This window comes from Phyllopteryx taeniolatus, chromosome 8 (assembly GCF_024500385.1).
Source record: "Phyllopteryx taeniolatus isolate TA_2022b chromosome 8, UOR_Ptae_1.2, whole genome shotgun sequence".
Classification (NCBI taxonomy): Eukaryota; Metazoa; Chordata; class Actinopteri; order Syngnathiformes; family Syngnathidae; genus Phyllopteryx; species Phyllopteryx taeniolatus.
In genome coordinates, this window is record NC_084509.1 from 12690779 (window position 1) to 12715268 (window position 24490).

Consider the following 24490-nt stretch of genomic DNA (forward strand, 5'->3'; position numbering starts at 1 on the left):
GAATGTCAAGAGGAAACACACATTTGGACAAAAACATTGCCTAATATGGAAAGTTGTGCTCATCATTGGTAACACACCTACTACTTAGCTACAAATGGAAACAAGAGGTCTCAGGTGTGCCCTTAAATCCAATTGGAACTTTGGCCAGATGTTGAAAAGATGTCGGAACATTTGTCTCCAAGCATGTATTACCTTATGCAAGCGAGTAATCTCTGGAGGTAGCGGCCAGGAGGGTGGCCCCTGCTGTGATTGTAGACCTCAAACACGGGTGTGGTTCGACATTTGGGGATGCCTAAAAACAGATGTTATCTCACTACTTTGACCAGTTAATTCTACGGACTTAAAGAAGAGGGAGCCAAGGTTTCCCACCCTTTATGGCAGCGTTTCCCAACCTTTACTGAGCCAAGGCACATGTTGTTAGCCTAATAGCATATTTGCATGTCTTTTTTTTAACATTTTTGGAAAACAAGAAAAAACTAATTCAACAAACAAGAAGGAGTCCAGTTGCCTCAATTCAACCTTTGCGGATTTCCCGGATTACCTGATGACCTGGATGACTGAGAATCTACACAAACATCAAGAAAAGAAATGAATTTAAACTCAAAAGGACTTAGGCAATTTTGCTATTAAGTTAAAAAAAAATCTCACAGGACACCAGCCTCACATATCGCACATGCCAGAAAATGCAACTGTCTGTTTAAATTCTTAGTCATCCAGGTCAGAGTAATCCACAAAGGTTGAATAGAAGCAAATGGACTCTTTTTTTTTGATTAATTTGTTTTTTTTCTAGTTTTCTGAAAATGTTCAAAAATGATTCAGCTATTAATTTCTTATTGAGCTATAAGGCTAACAAAATTAGTGTGAAATTCAACTGTTTAGTTCAACACAAAGCTACTATTTTGTTGTATGAATGCCAACAGGTGGATACAGAGGTTAATTGTACCTTTTGTCGTCTAGTGGAAGAGCATGTTATTCTTCTGTCTGTCACTATACGTTGCTGGCATAGATATATGAACATACTGTACATAAGACATCATTTTTGGTAAAACATTTTTCAGACCAATTAAGTAAAACTGGATCATTTCCCATGGCACACCTGTTGATCTCTAATGGCACACTAATGTTTTGCAGCACTGTGGTTGGAAACCACTGCTTTAGGGCAAGGTTGGCTTCTCGCAATATTTTTGTAATTTCTAATACAGGTTGTTCGAAATATTTTTTCACCTAAAAGTGAGGAAAACCTTCCGACAGCAAATAAGAAACAAAGCTACATCCATTGACCCTCTTCTCAGCTTCCTCCCAAAATACAGCTGTGCAGGCAAGCAAAAGGTGGAATGCACCACATTGAGAGACACCTGCAAAAACATCATTTTTCATCTGTGAACTTTTACAAGAATAGGATGAAGGGAAGCTGGATAGGAAAGCTGTTTTCATGAGGAATGTTGGTCATGATATTTGTCTTCTACTCGTGTTCGCGTCCAGCTTAGATGCTGCAGTCAATCACGGCCAGCTTCTTGGATCGTCGAAGAGGGTTTCTGGCTCGCGGCGTGGCCTGATTGACGGCCTGACTCACTACACCTGACTCAGTCTGCTTGTTCTTGTTCGCTTTCAGAATGGGTCGCGATTTGTTTTATGTGACTGGGCTCCACGGCAGCGCACAACTGGTGGAGTCATTGACATCTGCCGCAGTGATCTGGGACCCTCTCATTTTATGGTGTGACACACACACGTATCAAACTGCAATTTAGTGTACTTAAGGGGTCAGTTACAATGACTGATGTCCAAAAGGGATGTTTTTGCCACCAGCGCTGAGCCATGTCCCGGTATGAGTGTTGATAGTGTCGCTTAGCAAAAGCCACAATTTATGAAAGAACAGTTTTGACAGATGATATTGCAGTTTATTTTACACCAGGCAACACCAAATACCTAAATAAATGTTTGTAAACAAACAGTTCTAAAAAAATTAATGTAAACGTATTGTACCTCAAAGTTAAATACAGCTGAGCTGTACTAAACAAAAGTCCTGTCCTGGACTAAAAAACAGTTTCAACAACTGTAACATTATGCAAAATTTGAATATTTAATCCAGTGGTTCTTTACAAGAGAGAGCCAGCGTACCACAGACCACATATGGAGAATCAATGTGATATAACAACAGGAGCGGGGCCAGGGGGTGGCCTGGGGAGCAATTCCATTTGCAGACAAGCTGGGCGAGACCCTCTTCCACGTCTACCTGTCGAAAAATGCACTTGACGAATATATACGTCAATGGCACTAAATGGTTGGATTCCAGTTGATGAATATACCTGTAAACGGCCATGAGAGTGGCCATGTCTATTTTTTATGGCCATGTCTATTTTTTCATTAACCTATGGGGCAATGATGATTTAGCCCTGTGAAGTCTAGGCTTTACACAAACAGGATTTTTGGGGCCGATCACCGATCAGCGAGTTTAAAAAAATGATAACCGATCACTGAGATGGAGCAAGAATTCTGTCCGAAAATGCATTTATTTTTTTCCACCAAATCCCTTCCCAACATCAGGTAAACAATATACAGTACATACATTGGTGCCTTGAGATACAAGTGACCTGAATTACGAGGTGTTTTTTTTATTTTAATTTTTTTTTTAAAAAACAAGCTGTCGTTTGTCTTTTTTCAAAATTTGACTTGCTACCAAAAATGTTGGATACAAGCGCTTTTTGGGTGCTCGTGAACTCAACTCACTTCAAAACAAAAAGCAATTTGGCATATTGTTCACAATTGACCCTTTAAGCATCGGATTGAAGACAAACAGTGCAGCAACACATGTATACATACTGTATACATATATATATATATACATACTGTATACACACATATATATATATATATATATATATATATATATATATATATATATATATATATATATATATATATATATATATATATATATATCCTCTGCATAGAACGACTAATATTATTGCCGCACTGATGAGCTGCAGGGAGGAGCCGAGCTGTCTCAATTAACAGTATAGCTATCTATCTACCTGTCTTATGCTGCCCCCAACTGGCCAAAGCAGGCACACCAGGAGAAGCAGCACAATGGCCATTCAATTGATGCAGTGTGACAAAAACTGTTTACCATCCATCCATTTTCTGTACCGCTTATCCTCACAAGAGACGTGGGCATGCTGGAGCCTATCCCAGCTATCTTCGGGTGAGAGGCGGGGTCTACCCTGAACTGGTCGCCAGCTAATCGCAGTTGAATTCTTATTTAACTATGTTATTCCTGTATGTTTTAATGAAGTACAATACTATAGCGTGCTATGAAAAAAACACATTCCAAACCTTTTTATAGTTTTTTTTTTTTTTTGGAGAGGCTGGAACAGATTGAAGGCATTTCCATTTATTTCAATGGGAACAGATGATTTGAGATACAAGTCCTTTGAGTTACAAGCACGGTCACAGAATGAATTCAACTCATATCTCAATGCACCACTGTATTTGTAATTTCATCTGCACCTGTGGCTAAAAAGTGAGTCTTTCACTGGTGCAGTCAATGAATGGGGGGATCGTTGCCAACAGCCCCTCAAATATCCACATGATCTCCTTTTTTTCATGGGTAGGGGATTGCCACTGCCATTTATTCTGAGGCATGAAGGAAAGGTTCCACTTTAATTCAAATGGCAAAAAAGATAAATTTAGCAGGCGACTTCCTGATTCATGGAGAATGATGTAATGCATTACTGATGAATGAGATGGGAGAGTGAGAGAGAGCGGAGGGGATGGGTTGTTAGAAGAGGAGGAAGTGAGTGACAACTTTTTGATAGTGGAGGGGTTAGATAATGGAGGAGGAAGGCCAGAGGTTATCAACAGGCCAGTAAGTGAGGTCTGATGCGTTGCAGCCCTTGACATGAATTGTACTGACACTCATCTGCAATGTTTTGTAAGGCAGTCAGCAGCCATCAGTGAAAACATATGTTGCGACGAACGTCCTTTGTGTCCATGTGTAGTTTTTTAAATTTCATTTTCTATTATACACACCTTGAGTTGCGAGTTTAATTTGTTCCATGACCACGCTCGTAACTCAAACTACTCAAAATCATCTTTCCCCATTTAAATTAATACAAATGCCATAAATCTGTTCTCGCCTCCACCAAAAGACAACACAGAAGAAAACTAGCACTCAATAATATAGTACTTGATAAAAACAGACAGTAATGACATAATTAAAGAATGATACAATTTTTGCCACATTTTTGTCTTCAATTCAATGGACATTGTGCAGCGTCTTCTGCTGTGTGTGCCTTGACCACCTGGGGGGAAGTATAATACAGACATCGAGACAGACAGGATGTTTCACAACTGACTCGTTAAGATGCAGTAATATTAGTAATTTTTCACAATGGTTAAAGAATATATGCCTGTGAGTATTGGTATATTATCTGTCTACATGTATTGCTACACTGTTTGTGTTCAAATATCGTACCTCAAAATGTTTTTCACAAGTCAAAGCAAAAAAACAAAACAAAAAAATGGCCGAACGACTAAAAAAACGACTCAAAAGTCGTACTGTTGTCATAAGTCATACTAGAGCGGCTCCAACTACTGGAGACAAATTCCTTGTGTGTTTTTTGGACATACTTGGCAAATAAAGATGATTCTGATTTTGAAAAGTCGGGTCACTCGTATCACAAGGCACCACTATACGTTCTTTGCTCTCATATCTTACGCACAAATAAAAAGTCTTTGGCTGTGCTAAATTTTATTTTAACTCACTGTAGTTTTCATGGCGGTTAGACTGGTTAGAGCGTCAGCCTCACAGTTCTGAGGACCTGGGTTCAATCCCCGGCCCCGCCTGTGTGGAGTTTGCATGTTCTCCCCGTGCCTGCGTGGGTTTTCTCCGGGCACTCCGGTTTCCTCCCACATCCCCAAAACATGCATTAATTGGAGACTCTAAATTGCCCGTAGGCATGACTGTGAGTGCGAATGGTTGTTTGTTTCTATGTGCCCTGTGATTGGCTGGCAACCAGTTGAGGGTGTACCCCGCCTCCTGCCCGATAACAGCTGGGATAGGCTCCAGCACGCCCGCGACCCTAGTGAGGAGAAGCGGCTCAGAAAATGGATGGATGGATGTAGTTTTCATGATCATCTTTATATCTCTAAATATATCATTTCATTTGAACAAATGGATCTAGTGGCTTCACTTCTGTGTCTGTAGCTGCAGAATACACATGCATGCACATAGAAAAATCTCACAGGCACAGGTTTGTTTTCTTTATTGGGAGTCATATTCGGAAGTTTTACAAGCTGCTGCTGCATCGGTGTTTTCACAAAGAGAGAAGAGAATGCAACACTGGAAAAACAATGAGCAAAGAACACGTCGTTTTGAAAGGCACAAAATGTGTCATCATAATTTTTCTTTGCTGTTGGCACATGCAGACACAACAAACGAGACTTCACTTCGGCACCAACGATGATACGCGCAGGCGCACACATACACACACACACACACACACACACACACACACATAGACAACAGGGGTCGACACTAATGTGGTGAAAGTCGAGTCAATGTCGAAAAGTCGCTGATGATGTTATTAATGGTATTTGAGCATATAGGTCTTCAAACACCCAATTCATGAAGAACACACATGTTAGAACACAAGAGGATCGACGTGGGCTGGGTGAAGACCCGCTAGCTGCTGGGACAGTTCACAGCTCCACAAAGCATTATAGTCCAGTGAAGAAAGCAGATGGGCGAGTTGACAGTCCACAGTAAACTGGCCGTTTGGAAGACACGATGCTACATGATTAGCGATGAGTTGACTTGAGTAAAGTCAACGTCATGCGCTAAACATCATTGTGGAGTAGTAATGTTGACTCATCGAATAGCCAATTATTCAGTTCATTCCCGTTAGTGACTTGTCGACGTCGTGCTTTAAATATCATTGTGGAGGAGTAAAGTCGACTTGATGACTAATCGACTAATTGGTTCGACCCCTATCAGCGACTTGTTAATGCCACGCTTTAAATATCTTTGTGGAGGAGTAACTAATTGGTCCAATCCCTATAAGTGACTAGTCGAGGTTACAGTCTAAATGTTATTGTGGAGTAGTAAAGTTGACTCATCAACTAGTCGACTAATCGGTTCAACCCCTATTAGTGACTAGTGGATGTCACACTCCAAACATCGTGGAGTTGTAAAGTCGACTCATCAACTAGTCAAGTTATGAATTAGACTCCTATTAGCGAGTAGTCAATGTCATAGTCTAAACGTCATTGTAAAGTAGTAAAGTCGACTAGTCTGTCCAATCCCTAGGTCATACACGCACGCACACTCATACACACAGCTTTGTTAGTGGACACCACTTATGTTGTTTATGTTGCTCAGCTGACATGATGCACAAACATATAAAGCTACAGTATAACTTACTTCATGTGACTGTGCAGTTTATCTTAAATATCACTGAGATTAAATACACCACAACGCTGCAGTCTTTAAATACATTTTAAGTTAAACAATGGAGCAACGGTGGATTGAGATGGAATCGCATCAGATCACTTTCACGTCTGTAAAGAAAAGTTTTCTTTTAAATAATAATGGAGTACAGTTAAAACAATAGCGCTGTTTTTTTTTCTTTCTCAGCATTGCTGATGTGTTTTGTATTGAAATAGCTGGTGAAAGAAAGATGCTTTCACGACCAGTTTTTCATGAAGATGCTTTGATGACTGGCGTTTATCGCTATTGTAAAACAAAAATGTGTGTTGCCACCCTTTTCCCACTGCACGGTATACACTCGCTATTGACACTTTCATATCAGCGTTATGGGTGAACCACTGCTGGTCAGTCACTGATCAAGAAGCTTAAGCGGGGTAAACACATATCGATTTTTAAAAATCTTAACCAATTCAAAAAATGTAAGAGGCCTCACATAGACAAGGCAATGATTGAGAAGGAAAAATGTATCTTAGCACACCCCACACCACAAGAGTATTGCTCAGGATCATTTTTTTTCGAGGCATCCCATAATCGGGCCTTTGCTGACTTTGATCAGAAGGGGTGGAAAAGGCTCAAATTTGGTCCGATTGCCGGTATGTGTGTACCCCGCTTTAAGATGGGTACACACATACAGCTTTTTAACATATTAAGCAATTTTTAAAAAGTGAGAGACCCCAAACATGACAAGGAAAATAAAATCTGCAAGTGTGTTTATTCTCTTATCATGTCTGGTGTACTCGAGATAGTCGTGGCTGGGCCTAACTTGATGTCGACCAAACAAGAATTAGGAATGGCATGTATTGAACAGGTTTAACATTGCGATTGTCGGCCTGACTGTTTTGCGAGCAGATGGGGGTGGAGAAATCCCTCTTAACACTCCCCACACCACAGCATAATCGCTCAGGATAATCTTTTAGAGATATCTGATAATAGGGCCTTTGTTGACTATGATCGGAAGGTGTGTGTGTGTGTATGTGTGTGTGTGGTTGGGTAGGTGGGGGGGATTCTCAAATTTGGGCCGATTTGCAATGTTTGTGTACCCCATTTTAGCTGTGGATGCAGTGTTACACTCCACAGTCTCCATTGTCCGTATGAGTTTAACCTGCTCATTGGTCTATTGTTCTGCATTTGCGATCGTAAATAGATAATCATTTTAACATTTACAATTGTCAGCTTGACCATTTTGCGAGCAGATCAGGGACGAGAAATAACTCTTAACACATCCCACACCGCAGGATAATTGCTCAAGATAATCTTTTAGAGACAATTGATAATCTGGCCCTTGTTGACGCTGATCGGAAGATGTGTGTGTGTGTGTTTGTGGGTGGGTGGGTGGGGGGGATTCTCAAATTTGGGCCGATTTGCAATGTTTGTGTACACTATTTTAGCTGTGGATGCAGTGTTACACTCCACAGTCTCCATTTGGCTGCAACCGCCTCAGTCTCCTCTCAGATAAAGTTTTTCTCATTTTAGCTCATGCGTTCAATTCTGCATGTTTTTCGCACCTTCCGATACCGTGCAGTGGAAAAGTGCCGTCATATTTTCTGACATTTAAGCTTAAATTGGGATTTTCCTTGCTGGAGAACATCCTGCCATCATTTTCCTCCCCAGACGGTTTCTCCTGCACGCTACCGGCACCCGCAGCCCTCCACCACCATGTCCTGGTAGTTCTTCAGCACCACGCGGTCCTGGGGGTCCAGGTAGAGAAGGGCGATGGGACTGAGCGAGGTGGGCACGCAGCAGGCCCGTGGCACGGCGCCGTTGACTGAGTTGACCAGCGTCTGCACCATAGCGTGGCTGGAGGAATTCATGTGGTCGGCCAGGGGGAAGCGGCACTCGCCCAGGCAGAAGAAGGCGTTGTAGCCGCTGGGCGCGATGATCCACTTGTGCCAGCCCACGTCGTTAAAATCCACGTAGAGGGGATGGCGGCGGCAGCGGTTGCGGGAGAGGCGCTTGAGCTTGGCCGCGCGACCGCCGTTACGTTTAACCCTTCCCGTTTGGCCATCCCAGCTCGGCGTGTTATACGTTTTAACCCGGCCCCACTTTTGGTCTCTATTCCAACTTTTCCTGGGCATCCCACTAAGGTTCCTTTGTCCGTGTTTGACCAACGATTCTCCCCGCCCGTCATGACTATAAGTCACCAGGAGGGGCCTCTCCTGGGCCCAGCTGTGCTCGTCCTGCCCCACTGACCTACAGACCCTCAAGTGCCCCCTCTTGTGTCCCTCCCCTTCGCCCAAACCGGTGCTGTTTTCTGGCACCACCTCTAGGAGAAAGTCAAGGTGGTCGTCTCCGTTCAGGGCTAAATCGAAGAGTTCTGCGTTCAGGCTGAATGCCTCCCAGAGGCCGCTGGATGTATGACTTTGAGGCTCAGCGGCGAGGAATCTGGTCTCTAGTAGGGTGGGGCGCGGGTCCTGTTGGCGCCCAGAGAGGTACAGGTTCAGTCTGTGGGGGCCGGGGCCCAGGGAGGCGCTCCTGGCGGTACGCAAGAGGCGGAGCTCAGCCGAGAGCACCTTCTCATCAAGGGGGATGGAGGAAATGTTGAAGGAGATGTGCGCCCATTTGTGGTCCTCTGCTGTGAGGGGCTCTAGGAGAACATCAACAGAACAAAAAAATACGTAAAAAAAATGTAAAAATACATCATTGCTTGATGGCTGGACTTTATTTCTCTTCTGTAATTTACACAGATAAACTCACTGGTCACACTTTTAGAAACAGCTGCCAATAAAAATTTAAAATTTAAAAATAAAAATCCATCCATCCATTTTGTACAGCACTAGTCCTCATTATGGTCACCAGTGAGCTGACTTTGGATGAGAGGCGAGGTACCCCCTGGACTGGTCGGCAGCCAATCACAGGCGACATATAGACAAACAACCATTCATACTCACATTCACATCTACGGATAATGTAGAGTCTTCAATTAACCTAAGAAACATGTTTTTGGAATGAGTGAGGAAGCCAGAGTAACTGGGGAAAACAACAAACTCCACACAGGAAGGCTGGAGCCTGGATTTGATCCCCCAACCTCATAGCTGTTTGGCTGATATGCTAACAACTCGATTACAATGCAAATCTGTCCAAAATTAAAAATAAAAATGAAAATAAATGATAAAATAATCAAAATTAAAAATAATCTAAAAAAAAAAAAAAAACTAAAAATAAAACAAAATAGTCCTAATTGAAAAAAAGAAATCAAGAAATTGTTGTTTATAAAATAATGGAATGGGCACCCCTGATAAATAAACAAGTATAATAAATCTAAGAAATATTTTACTAATAATACGTAGTTATAGCAACAAAAACAGTAACAATAATAACAGTGACAATAATAGCAATAGTAATAGTATATAAATATATATATATATATCTACAGAATATACATATACGTACACACGTGTGTGTATACACGTACTACAGCAACCCATCTAATCTATTACGGGCATGCTTGGACCATGTGTCATGTCTTGATTGTTAAATGAGACTGGTAAAAGATATCTGCACCTGTCATAAAGTAGATTTATACATCACCATAGGCTGATAAAAGAGAACATATAAACAGCTTCCATGGTGCGGTCTAAAGGTCCTTTACTTGCTCTCATTTTGACACTATCTATCGTGTGGTCACGGTGTAGCAGTGGTCTTACCGGTGTGGTGAAAGCTGCGTACGGTGTTGGCCTGCTGCACGTGCTGGCTGGGGAAGCTGAAGGAGGGGTCCTCCAGCATGTGGTACTGCTGCTGGTGGAAGCGGTACAGATCCATGAGGTACCGAGGGACCGGCACGCCAGGCCGAGGGTTGGGTTGCGAATGCAGTCCCAGGCGGCTCAGCAGGAGACTCTGGATGGTCTGAGTCAGGCCCGGTTCCAGGGGGAAACCGGTCAGCCTGGGCTCCGAAGTGAAGGGCGGTGCGCCGGCTAGCCTGCCATTGTAGACCTCGCCGGTGTCACCCTGGCCACCGGACAAGGCTTGAGGTAGCAGCAGGACCATGAGGAGCAGGAGGTTAGCAGGGAGCATGATGGACCTAACATGAGCAGCAAGACATTTGCTTCAGTCAACAAGAAACATTACTTCATCAAGAATTATGCTTGGAAATATTGGGGGGAAAGTCTTAACCACTATCATGGAAAACCTCAGTTGAGCAAGCATCCAAGGAGTGTGTGTTTTGCTGCTCTTTGGCTTTTTGCAACACATCCTAAAAGATGTCACACAAGACAGCATATCGCATGTGTGGTTAATTAAGCAAGAATCAAAAGGATTCCCTTTTTTCATTTGGCTTTTTCTTTGGATTTTCGGTGGTACTTCAAAATGACATCATGCGAGAGGTCAGCATATCATGTGAAACCTCAGTACACTGGTTATAAAAAGTCTACACCCCCAAATGCAAGTTTTTTTGTGATAAGATAGAGGTTGAATCAGAAAATAACACTTTTTGGGGGAGATTTTGTTATAATCCAATTAAACCAAAGATGAACATTTTGGGCAATTATTCTAAAAGGTATGCTTGGCGCAAACACAATACTGTTCGTCAGGAAAAAGCTTTGGGGCTGTTTTTCTCTGACTGGAACTGGGGTCTTACACAATTTTGAAGTAATTATGAACTGTTCAAAATAGCACTCAGTGTTAGCATAATCCATTCTTCTGATAGAAAGCAAAAAAAAAATAAAAAATCAACTAAGCAGAAAAAAAGCCAACTAGAAAAGCCTACGAGAACATCTGAACTTTATTTGAGGTTCATCAGAGGCACTTTAAATGGCAGCAGGTGTGTGCTGACTCCCATTTACTGAGTTTGAATGTGATTGGTTAATTCTGAACAAAGCCACATCCCCAGTTAGAGTAAAAGAGAGTACGCACATTTGTGGAACCACATTATCTCAGTTTTTTTTTTTTTTTTTTACTTCCCCTTGAAAATATATCTTTTTTTTAAATAATTTGAGTTGTAAAAGTCACATTAATGGTGCAAAAAGACTTAAAATGATTTCTCTTGGTCTCATGTTTTTGTATCACAAAAAAGAAAACCTGGCATTTGAACAGGGGTGTGCAGACCTTTTATATCCACTATACATCACAAGAGCTCAGTACAAAGGTGCTTTGCTTTTTGCAACTTCTGCTGTTTTTTGTTATTCAAAAACAATGTTTTGCAAGAAATCAGCATGGAACTCATGGAGAGTTAAGTTGAGCATTCAGCAAAGGATTAATTGCACCTGTGACTTTTTTGTAACACTTATTGTATTCAAGAGGTCAGGATATGTGCTATGAGAAGAATCTGAACAAATTGGGGGTTAAGACCATCATCCAACAACCCTCCTAATTAGCATCAAACCCTAAAAAAGCATTGCTCGTAATGACTGTGATGAGAGCTGATTCACAGCAAGATGAGCTCTACCATCCTCTCCCCTCCCCTCGCACACACCTTTTTGTGTGTCAGCGCGGGAACGTGACCACAAACTGGGAGTTCACACAATTACGACCACAGCTAACAGCATACCACCATGAAACAGATGTTAATAAGTCAACCGGTCATTAAAGAGCCAACACCCCTCCTAAGGTGAAAATTGAGCTAAGGTGTAAAAAAAAAAAAAAAAAAAAAGAGGTCAAATAAAAGAAGCCAAACCAAAGTGATCTGATGTAGTGAGATGCACGAGTTAAAAAAAAGGGTCTTTAAAAGAAACCACAGTTCCTTGTCTGCCCTTCTTTATCCCTTTATGAGGCATCGAATCGATTAACGGCAAGATAAGTGAGGCGTTTACGGCCTAAGCAAACACATAATGATGTCGTAATGGTCCGCTAATCTGGCCACATTGTCAGAAAAGAGGTTAGAGCGAGGCTACAGGTGTGACCGTATCTGTATCTTTTATGCGTACGTGATTGCGTAGGCCGGGCCGGCCGACGCGGGGTTCAAAGGGCACGAGAGAAGCAGCGTGGGATTGTCGCCGGCCCTCCATTACAGTGTGACAGCTGGCCCCACCCGGCAGGGACTGTTTCACCTGAGGCGAAGGCAACACAGGACAATTACAGACCAGACGCCTCTCCCTCGTTACTAAAAGCGCATTGAGGACAAGCGGAGGAACATCTCGCCTGTACTTTCCTCATTTACTAAAAGACACCGAGCGGATCAAAGGTTCACACAAGAGGAGCAGGGCACTCACACTTTACACAACACATACACACATAGAGGTACAAGAAAAAATTACCGAGTACTTGTTGTTGAGTATAGGAGTAAAATAAGTGACCTACTTTTTTTCTGGAATAAATTCATAATATTGTGAGAGTAAAGTTGCAATCTCACGAAAATGAAGTAGTCATTTTACGAGTGTATAATGGTAATGTTACAAGAAAATATAATATTACAAGAATAAAGTCTTAATGTTACGAGAATGAAGTTGTAATCCCATGAGAATGAAAGAGCCATTTTATTTGAATAGTGGTAATGTTAAAAGAAAATGTTACACTGTAATATGATTAGACTATAGTCGTGATATTACGAGAATAAAATTGTAATATCATGTGATCTCACATTCAAGAAAATGTCGTAATATTACGAGAAAAAAGTTGTAATCTCACAAGAATGAAGTAGTACTTTTACGTGAATAAAGTGGTAATGTTACAGGAAAATGTCATAATATTATGAGATAAAGCCACAATATTAAGAAAATAAAGTTGGAATCTCACAAAAATTAAGTAGTAGGTAATTTTATGTGAATAAAATGGTAATTTTATAAGAAAATGTCATACTATTATGACTTTATTCATGGGAAGAAAAAAGTTATAGTCAGAAAATAAAGTCATAATCTCATGAGCGGGTGTAAAATAAAACAAAAAGTTTTCCTTTCTTTAGAATAGGGGCATAATGTTACAAGAAAATATTATGTCATAGTATTTCCCCGAATATAAGACTGTAATTTGACAAAAGCAACATTTTTTTTTTTTAAAGAAAAAGAGTTGCAATATTATGAGAATAACGCTGTAATTGCAGGGGAATGAAGTAGTTGTTGAATAGCAGTAAAACTATGAGGGAAAAAAGTCACAATAGCGAACCCATGAAGTCGTAATCTCACGACTGTGTAAAATAAAAAATAAAATAAAGTTCTCATCTTATTAGCATAAGTTCAAGAATAATACCTATCATCAGCATGAATCCAATGAATAATGTATGTCTGTTCCTATTGCATTTATGGAGAATGTGGGAATTTTGCCATTCACTTTCTTGTAATACATTTCCACTTTATTCTTCTTTTCTGTGCCCCTAACACTGCTTTGTAGCTTTCCTTGAGTGTCTGCCTCAATGATCTTATTTAAAGTGTCCCAAACAGGTTCCCCTCTTCATGTGTCACGTTGGCTCCACCCACAAATACAGTATATTGACATTTTTATGATGGCCCCCACCGAGATGATTCTTTTTTTTTTAAACCAACATTCCTGTGGGAATTTTTGTTTAAAAAGGCAGTGATGAATGTTTTCGGGTTAAGGTCAAATGAAGGTTTTAAGGTTGTGTCCGCCATAAGATATATTGGATGTCATCTGACCTCCCTTAGCAACAGACAGTGCGGTGATAAACTCCCATCCTCTCTTTTTATCTGTTTATTTCAACATGCCTTTTCCCCTTCCTCCTTCACTACAACCGTGTCCCCTTTACCTCAATGGCTTCTTTTTCACCTCCCATTTTATTCTATTTTTCCAAAGCCTTATATGAATGGTGTTTTTGCGGAAGAGCGCGGCATACGGACGGCCCCGAGTGTCACTGCAGCTGGCTGATTTATCCGCCGCCGCTGTCTTCATGTTACGCCCGATCCTAACTTTCCTTTCCTGTTGCTCTTCCCGTGTTTCTTTTCCCAAATTCCTCCTCTCTCTTTCTCTTTCTGACTTCTCAGTCCCCCTGCTACAGCTAGCGCTCGCTCTGTTGTACTTTGGAACATGCTGCATGCAAGCTAAAGATTTCACTCGCTTAAAAGTGAACCATTGAGAACTGGAATGCACTAACTCCATTTGGCCATATCTCTCAAAAGAAAACTTGTTTAAATCAAGGTGTAGTTCCAAATTTGACATATGGGAGGCAGTTCTTTATTCAACTGAGCACCTTTCCTGATTCATTAGTGCAACACTGGGCCAACTCCCATTTCCAAACCAGGCTTCACCTACTGTAAAAAACATCCCAGAAAGTGAGGTTCAGAGATTGATAGAAGACTCAGAAAGTTAGTAGTGTAGTGCTTTAGTTTGGGTGCGATTGCATCTGCATGTTAGTATGAGTGAATGTCATTTTCCATCTTTCATACAATGATAGATTTGACTGATGTTTGGACTTAGACCACTGTTGCGAAATTATTTATTTTTTTTAATCCTATTGTGTTTCTTTTCTTTCAGGCAACTGAGATAGATGATAGTGACAAGGAAAGCAACCTATGAAAGTAAAGATAATAACTACCTCAGTTGTGGATAAAAGTGCAAGCAATATGATCAATATAAATATCCAAGATGATCTAATTCCAAAATCATGATGTTTGGCAAAAGGCCAAAATCTGAGGAAAACCACAATTACTGTAAAAACAAGTATCCAGAAGTAGTAACCATTGTCATTGTCAAAATTGAGTTACCACACTATAGTTCTCAATGGCTCAATTTCACCCAATTTTCCATGGCGAGCTTATAAAATAACCATTTCTGAGAACCAAAATTGGTTCCAGGTTCAGCACAGGCCTTTTTACGAAACAACAAAACAACAAATACAAAACAACGCAGTTAACATCAATTTATAAGATCCAGAGTTGGTCAGTAAGCCAGATATCCATTTGTGTGAACACATAACAACTTAAACACGCACTGTATGCATCTACATACGGTTTGAACCACACTGAAGACTTCATTAAGTACACCTGCACCATCTAATACAATGATTCCCAGTCACTGTGCTGCAGGAAATAATCCAATTTCAACTAATTGGTTTGAAAATTATTATTTATATCCTGGAAATAGTGCATCTTTCTATGCCAGCGACACATAGTGACAGGCAGAACAATGAAATGCTCTTCCACTTGATGGCAGAAGGTACAATTAAACAGATATCCATCATTACATAAGTACAGTGGTACGTTGACTTACAGTACATGTGAGTTACAGGCCGTTGTTTGGTTGATTTTATTTTTGCTCGGTAAATTTGAGCACCAAGCAAGCATCAGATACACCGCAGCTCGAATGAAGTGGGGAAAAAAATGAAGAGCCACAGTCGGCGATGCACTTTCAGACAAAAGCCCACACAAATGCAAAATGAAAACACTCACAAGGAGCATGCAGCAGACGTTCACACTGAACTAACCGTGTAGTAAACGGCCAATCTGACTGACTCCAGATCCTGACATCACTCACTAGGCCACTCCCCCGAAAGGCACATGAATGAATACTACTGTATGTACAGTCATTGCATTTTATAAAACCAGTTTATTTCTTGACATTCTCTTTTATTATGTTTTTATATTCATATTTGACAATACATGCCTATTATCCTTTAATAAAAAAGCAACAAAAAAGTGTGGTGGCTGGAATAGATTAAAGGCATTTCAATGAAGAATCACGCAACGTCAAGGTACCAATGTATCGAAACTTTTGTGATGGTTTTGTTTGGTGCCGTGAGTTTAAAAAAAATGTAAAATACAGTATTTACCATGGCTCAGTAATGATTTGGAAACACCAATCTAATAATATTTTGCTCCGCAGATCCAACTTACATACACTTTACTCATTTGCAGGCTGTTTGAGCCTCACTGGAAACTGTTTTTGATACACACTTTAGCTACGCTACTGTATTTGAACATTGTTCATGATGGTGGTACTTGGAAAGAGAAATATTTTTTCAGTCGATACTTGTAAAACGTTTACAAACCACTGACGTACAGTATAAAGGTGCATTGTGGTGACTAGGAGGGAGCCCCCTTCCTTCCCCTCCCTCCCCTTACAACAAGCATGGGTGGAAATATTGACATATCTCACTGGTGACTGCGAGGGTCATGCCGCGTCTGACAGCTCGGCCGTATGTGAAAAATACAGACTGCCTGCTTTTCGCATTAATAACACGCCGGCAGCAGCAGCGGCGGCAGCCTCACAACGCGCTGGCTCAATTACCTGCTGCTCTTTAAACTCATAATGGGGACACTATTCAGGTAGCTTATAGCGCACTGGAGTTTGGATTGAGCAACTGCTGTGTTTGTATGCATGTGTGTGAGTTTTCCCAAGCGTGGCTAATGTCTTAAGCAGCACACATCCAGACCGATGGGCGTATTTAGAGTGCTTCAGCATGCCTAACTATCATCTAAGAAAGTATCCCCTAAAAATACCAATGGTGACAGTTGCCATTACAACTTTTATAGGGACAGCAATGCTGTCATGTCTAAACTGCACCACTGATACTCATAAAGTTCCATAATCCCATAGTAGTCCCAGTGGTTGGTGTGTTGTCAGTCCAGTAGTTGTCCTCATTCATGTAGATGCAAAATGTGGTTATTTATTCTATAAACAGTGTAATTAGGCTGCCAAAGTGTATTAGCGTGCTGGTTCCTTGGGGTCCCCAATGAGCGTACGGTTGCCTTTGAGGGGCAAAAAATAAATAAAGAACTAAATAAAAGTTTGGTAAAAGTATTTCTAACTAATGGGTCTTATTCCTAAAACGTTAGACAAAATTCATTATTTTTAGACATGACAATACAGGTACATCTCATTAAATTACAATATCATGGAACATTTGAATTCAGTACTGTAGTTCAACTCAAAAAGTAAAACCCATATAATCTGTAACACGACATATAAAATAATCCAAATTATTTGAAAATATAGAGATGAGGTAGGAATTGGCTTTCTAAACCCTATTTTCCTGTGTTTAATTAACCTCTATCAATATAGGAGTTCCACTTTTTGATTTGAGCTACTGAAAATGACCCTTTCCACCATATTCTAATTTATCGAGATGCACTTAACTCATGAAGTCGATTTTAAAAGTACTACTGTATCTAATTTAATCGAGGTTTGGAAATGGTTGGAATGCAGCACATTTCAATATTCATTTTCAAGAAAAAATATTTGTATTAAATGTACTTTCTTTTAACAAATAAAACAATGTTCCTGTGTCAAACTGATTGTTGATTTTAATGATAAATTGCAATCATTTCTGCTTGGGTTGAAATCCTAAATCGCCCCTGAAGTGTGTGTGCATGCGTGTGTGTGCGCGTGTGCGTACTGCTCACCTCCAGCTGTGTTGGGATGTACGCAGTGTCCATGGCTTATCCTTGAGCTCCAGTGTTCCGATCCCTCGGCTCTCCCTCCTGCTCCTTTGGACAGAGTGGATTGTGTCAAGTCTTGTGTGGACTTTTTTTTTTCTTGTTGTTGTTTTTGATTCTCGGAACTAAAGCAAGTGTCTGTCTGCATGTAAATACTCTACTACAAAGTTGCGTAATGGTCCTTCCATGTTGTATCCAAAGGTACACTTTCCACTTGTGTGTGCTGCTTTAAAAAACTGTGCAGGTGCTAATGTGTGCATGCAAAGCAGCAGCACGAGTGTGAGTGAATCAATCAACTCCCTGTTGGACCTCAACCCTCTTACTATATTGTCCCGCTCCCTTCCTTTGCTGTCTCCGCCCCCCTTTCGCTCTCTCTCTCTCTGTCTCTCTCTCTCTCTCTCTCTCTCTCTCTCTCTCTCTCACACACACACACACACACACACATATGCTCTCTTTGCTGCCTTTTCTGCCTCAAAGTGACCACCAGTTAAACTCATCCCAGTTACTTACTCCCCAATGATAATGTCATAACCAACGTAACCAACTAAACAAGCATATGACATGAAACAAACTAACAAAAATCATGTTTTTTCCTCCCCCTCTATACCAAACCTACCTGCTGCGTTTCAATAGAGCCATTGCTGTGGGACAATGGCTCCTTCATTATAAATACGTGGCCCCCATAACTCTGAACGGGATTTGGTTATAATAAATAATAAAATCATCTGTATGAATGGATGAGTCAGCGGCCCGTGAAGTCAGCGCAGTTTGCGTTTGTGATTGGATGGAAGAAGGGGAAAAAAAAGGTAGGCAGCGTTCGTTCACTATTATACGGGAGAAGCAAGGTGCACCCGTCCTTTGCGGAATTTGTATTCATGAAGCTGGCCCATGAGCAAACGTCTCTTTTGGATGCGTCGTCTCACATATTACCGCTCACACACGCACTCGAAAACTCTTCTCATTCATCGCAGCACACACAAAGAAAATCACACCTACCACACATCCATCAAATTGTTTTTCCCTGAGAAGAAAAATGTTATCTGCCAGTCAATTAATTTCTGAGACAAGAGACTGAAATGAAAGGGCATGATTAGCACATTTATGATTTGGTTATGATCACGTAACGACGTCCCATTCAAGCAAAATTTGAACGCCCTAAAACCATTCCAAAGCCTCTGCACATTTGTAATTTAGTTAAACTTATGTTAAATTGGTGTATTACAGTGTAGCACAGTCTAGATATGCTTAGTTTATCTTATTTTACATGAGCATAGTGTGTCTGAGCTTAGTTGAGTGTAGCGTAGTACCATATTTTAGCACATTTTAGTGTAGCATCATTTGTCATAGCTTAGTTTATCTTATTGTATTTTAGTTAAGTTTATGTTGAATTGGCATATCTTAGTGTAGCATAATCTAGTTTTGCTGAGTATCTTTTTGTAATGTGTGTCTGAGCTCAATTGAGTGTAGTGTAATACCATAGTTTAGCATACTTTTATGTAGCACGTTTGTCCTTAGCTCTTATCTTGTATTAGTGTAGTTGCTCAGTGTGGCATATTTGAGTTGATGTTAAGTTGGCACATTGTAACGTAGCATAATCTAGCTTTGCTAAATTTATCTTATTATGAATTTATATAATGTGTCTTATCTTAATTGAGTGTGGCATAAAACTATTTGAAATTAGCACTACGTGTCTGACTTAAGTTTAGTGTAGCATGATTTACCTTAACGTAGCATAACATATTTGAGCTTAGTTTAGCATTGCATCATTTGGTGTGGCTTACTTTAGCTTACCTTGTATTAGCTTCATTATTTTACCTCATATTAGCAAAGTGTACCATCTTGTAGCTTAACAAAGCATAGTTTCTATATCTTAGAATAATTGAAGAACATGAAAAATACTGCATACCTCCATAATGAGGTATATTACCACCACTTTCAATTTCAATTAACTAGCCATACCTTTAGTAAACCTACACATCATGTTATTATTATTATTAACACAGTATCAGCTGAAGCATTAATGGACAAAGTGTGCTGCAAGCTTAAAATCTTGGGTCAAATGTTGAAAGGCATTATAGCGGACATTCTTTCACATATGATCTGCGGCTTTACTAACCGCTGCCTCCTCCTCCTCCTCCTCCTTCCAAACGTGAGGCGATTCCAGCCTCCAGGTTTCCCATCCTCTGGAAAAGACGTCTGCTGCCTTGTCCCGTTGACTTCCGCTGACGGGGGTGGAGAGAAACTTTTCAGCGCCCTCTTTGCAAGTTATCCATTCCTGCTGCATCCTAGAATACACTATGAAATCAAAATCAACAACGGCTCAAACGTTGAAGGGGACATACTGTATTGTATTTAATGGACCTTTTCAACATGATGTCACACCTATTTGCGGATGGCAAAAGCACAAGCACAGTCCGAGTAAACATATTGTTCCGTCATCTGACCAAGATAGCGCAATTGAGAAAGCAGGGTAAACACTTGAATGAGCATTATTGCCTTATACTGCTGCAGTTTTGGTGTGTGAAGCATCAGTCATAAAAAAGATGTTACGTGATGTAACTTGCTTCGACATGAGCCATAATTTCCATTTCAACAGGCAAGTAGATTAAAAAGAGAAATGTGGTTGAAATTCAGACGATCAACGTGATCATTGAAGGACTGGCTCGTTTAATGGACTTTTCTGTAGCTCAGATTAATGGGACGGCCATGCTCGTTTGACACTGAAATGGATAGCACGCTATAGAGCTGACGTTTGCCAACAGGCTAGCCACTGTTTTGCTAAATTACTACAACCTAACCAAACATTTTATACGTGAAATGCCTTCCACAAACCCGATGATTGATGTTGGGTTTGCAGGTCGCTCCCTTTAGATGTGGCTAGTACATTTTGGGATTTTCTCTGCACAACTATTTATGACATCCACTCTATTCATGCTCCTCAACCGTGGATTCCTCTGGATTTAGACTTTGTTTTTTGGGGGTTTTTTTTTTAAGGAAAGGAAAGGAAAAAAAAACCTCAACCTTTCAAGGTATGTCTGGTGGTGCAAACCCAAACAACACATTTTCAACTAATCGCTTTTCTGCCATCCGGAAGTACCTTGGCACCTACTCTTTACGAACTTTGGGTATGTTTGGAAATTCATTCTGATGCTCTCATTGTGCTCTGAGAATGGAGTGTTCAGAGAGGCAGAGTGCGCTCCATTTTCTATGAATTTACGAACGAACGTGTTGGCCATTGGCAGGGATACGTCAGTGCATCGTCCATATTGAATGTGTCAGCGCTGCCTGTAAACATCTCGACCTGCCTGACGCTACGGCACTCCCAGAATGTTGCGCTCTGAATAACCGAACGGCACACTCCCACAACGCTCTGAGTTTCGGAACGTTCAGGAGTGTCGCGAGCGTGCTTGGAGTGAATTTCCGAATGCAGCCGTTACGAAAAGGTCTACGGCTGGTATACAAATCGTTGGGGCTTTGGAGTGCCTGCTCACCCATCAAGTGTGTAATTAAACAACCAAGTACATTTTTTGTTATCGAGTTAAAATGTTTTTATTGTGATCACCCCCCCCCCCCCACACACACACACACACACCTCCCCCCCCCCCCCCCCCCCCCCCCCCCCCCCACACACACACACCTCTGGTCTCTGCTTCATCAGGTATAAACCAATCTAGTCTCAAAGCTCAGGCTTCGTCCCCAGTCATCACGGCTATGAAAGCCAGACTCACCACTGACCGCGTCAACACCAGTCGCAGAGGATCCAAAATCACAAAACTTGCCAGAGAGTCCTATCTAGCCAAGAGAAAATGGGAACAAAACAGGCTGTGCATATTACCCGCCAAAAAGGCAGGTCTTTTGTTCATTAGCATCAATTAATGGTGGCCTGCGGAGTCAAAAAGACTGTTTTTATTTTGCCTCACAGACCTTAGCAGCTGTTAAATTCTTAAATGAAAGTCCATAGCGGTATTAAAAGTGACATGTCAAACCACTGCAGCAGCCTGTTTCAGGCATCTTTGGATATTTTCTGTTCATGTTTTGCTGGCGTTTGCACTGGCAGACTTAACAGCCTCTTAGCCTTCTTCCCCGCCGGGACCGTTTTTCTCCCACTGATTGGCCACTGCATCGCATTACATTACATTGCGGGCAAGTCTTGTTTTTCCAGAAAAAAAAAAATGTTATGACAATAAAGTTGCAATATTAAAAAAAAAAAAAGGTCATAATGTTACAAGAATTAAGTCAGATTTTTTTTTTCAGGTAATAATGTTTGCTTTTTTTCTTACAAATAATAGTTTTGTACTTTTTCTCACATAAACTAACTTTTCCTCGTAATATTAGAATTTTGCTTCTACAAAGACTTTATTCTCAGATAAGACTTTTTTCTTGTAATATATTAGCTTTTAGTGTAATATTACTGCTTTAATTTCACAAAAAATATTTTTTGTAATGACTCTATTCTTGTAAGATGACTCATATCTGAAGACTTATTTCTCATATTCTGACTTTTGTATATAATATTCAGACTTTATCCATGTAAAATTACTACTTTTCACATGATATTATGACTGCAATCTCATGAAAATAAGAATTGTTTGTGTTATATCATGACTTTACTCTTGTAAATTATGATTAGAACCCTGATAAAATAAGTTTTTTCTTTAATATTAGTTATTAGTAAAACCTTATTCTCACAACATACCTGTGCTACTTTTAAATATATTTTTTCCTCATATTACTTTTCTTGTAATATAGAGAATTTAATCTTGTAAAATTAGTGTTTTTCTCATAATATTATGACTTCATTCTCATAAAAACAAGGTTTTTTTTCAAGTAATATCACGCCTTTACTCTCGTGAATTACAATACTGTATCCTCATAAAATAAAACTTCTTTAGTATTATTCAATATTACAAAATATTACAATTATATTTTTTATTTTTCCAAGTCATAATAAAAATTGGACTTTTCTTAAAACATTCAGAATTTATTCTTCTAAAATTATATTTCTCACAATATTAGGACTTCATTCTCATAAAAATAAGATTTTTTAATCATGTAAAACACACCTTTACTCTTGTAAATGTGAATAACCTTGGCGAAGACTTTTCTTTAACATTACAAATTTGTTTTCATAAAAATACAACCTTTTTGAGTAGTGTAAAAGACACACTACTCAAAAAGGTTGTATTTCTGATATTAGAAGTTTTCTTGGAATATTCTGAATTTATTGTAAAATTACTATTTTTTCCCCTCATAATATTACCAATTTATGTAAAAACAAAAACTCGCAATATTACTATTATTTTTAAAAATCAGTTTTCTCCTTGCAATATTAAAATTTTATTTGGTAAAAACAGGACTTTCCTCATAATATGAAAAATATATTCTATAAATTTTTCTTTCCGCTGAGGCCCTAATACACTAAAAAAACAATTTATAGAATTTACCCAATAAATTTAGGGTAACAATTTTCAGCCACTTTAATTGGGTAGATTTAAACCACATATTTTGGGTAAAGAATACCTTAATACAATAGCAATACAATACAAAACTTTGACAAAGTTTACCACACATTTCTGATTACATTTCATCCACAACGCCTGAGATGAGGTGGGGTTAGTATACTTTGCTTTCCTCAACATCCATGTTCTTACTTAGTAGATTTCACTGAGGCAGACCTGTGCATAGCACCTACTGTGGTAGTATCAAGTCTTTCAAAGCAAACATCGTGCCAGTTGCCTTATAGCAAGACTGCCTACACATACATTTTCATAAGCATGGCTGAGAAATCATTGTTTTTCCATACTATCCCCAGACACGGGTTTATGAAATGCACATATAGCCTGCTAACCTTACCTGACATACTCATAATACAAGCAGGAACATATCTAAGTAATGATCAACGTTTAGGTAAGCTTGTTTTATCATATAGTGCCATTTTCTTTGTCGTTTTGCTTGCTTTAGTGCTGATTCGCTAGCTAACAACCAATCAGAGTGATCTGTTGTCACCGATGGAGGACGCCATTTTGTGCTGCTGAGCTGTTGACACGTCAGCCAATTAGTGCGGCATGCATGTGTCACGTGATGCATATTGGCGTACCATTGGCTTTTAGGTGGATTTTACTAAATTTTTCTTGGTAACACTTTTTACTGTTGTCAAATAGGTAGTGTAGGTAACATTTACCCTATTTTTGGGGTACTTTACCAATCGAATATAAAAATGTAAATTTTAGATGTTTTTCATGGATTATATTTACCACTCTCCAAAATATTTTTTTTTACATTGTACAGTACTATACACCTTGTATCAGTCTTTCCAGAACTTTGAGTCATGGCAGGTGTTTAGAATCTCATGGCACAAAACCAACCAAAAATGTCACAAAAAGTGGATACACAGGTTAAACTCTGGACCTTCTGCCATCAAGTAGAAGAACATTTACTTGTTCTGCTTGTCAGTATAGGTCGTTGGCATAGATAGTTAAACAAAGATACATTATATCTAGTAAATAAATTTTTGCACAAATAAGGTGAAGTCGGATAATTTCCTGCAGCACACCTGATTTACGGCAAACTGGTTGGGAATCACTGCCTTATATGATTGAATTCTATGAATTCTACCTAGCAACAAGCAGCCAGGCAAACATGTCATGCAACACTTGCAACACTTTTTCATGAGTTTGCAGTTTTATAATGATATTTTTTTTTATCCATAACATTGCTCTTGAAACAGCAATGAATACAAACATAGCTG

The 24490-nt window shown here is 39.9% G+C and overlaps 1 protein-coding gene across 1 annotated transcript; it reads right to left on the reverse strand.

The window, feature by feature from the left end:
- Positions 1-5249: 5249 nt before the first annotated feature.
- On the reverse strand, positions 5250-19947 carry bmp16 (bone morphogenetic protein 16). Its single transcript, XM_061782985.1, has 4 exons — positions 19859-19947; positions 17710-17793; positions 10132-10505; positions 5250-9071 (listed from the first exon to the last, which is right to left on the reverse strand). Exons 3-4 carry the CDS (start codon positions 10496-10498, stop codon positions 8116-8118), a joined length of 1323 nt encoding a protein of 440 aa, XP_061638969.1. The 5' UTR covers positions 10499-10505; positions 17710-17793; positions 19859-19947; the 3' UTR covers positions 5250-8115.
- Between the last annotated feature and the right edge of the window lie 4543 nt (positions 19948-24490).

Coding starts and splice junctions, on each gene's coding strand:
- bmp16 (XM_061782985.1), bottom strand. CDS start 10,498: ATGCTCCCTGCTAACCTCCTGCTCCTCATGGTCCTGCTGCTACCTCAA. Junction 9,072..10,131: donor ACGCAGCTTTCACCACACCG/GTAAGACCACTG, acceptor ATGTTCTCCTAG/AGCCCCTCACAGCAGAGGAC.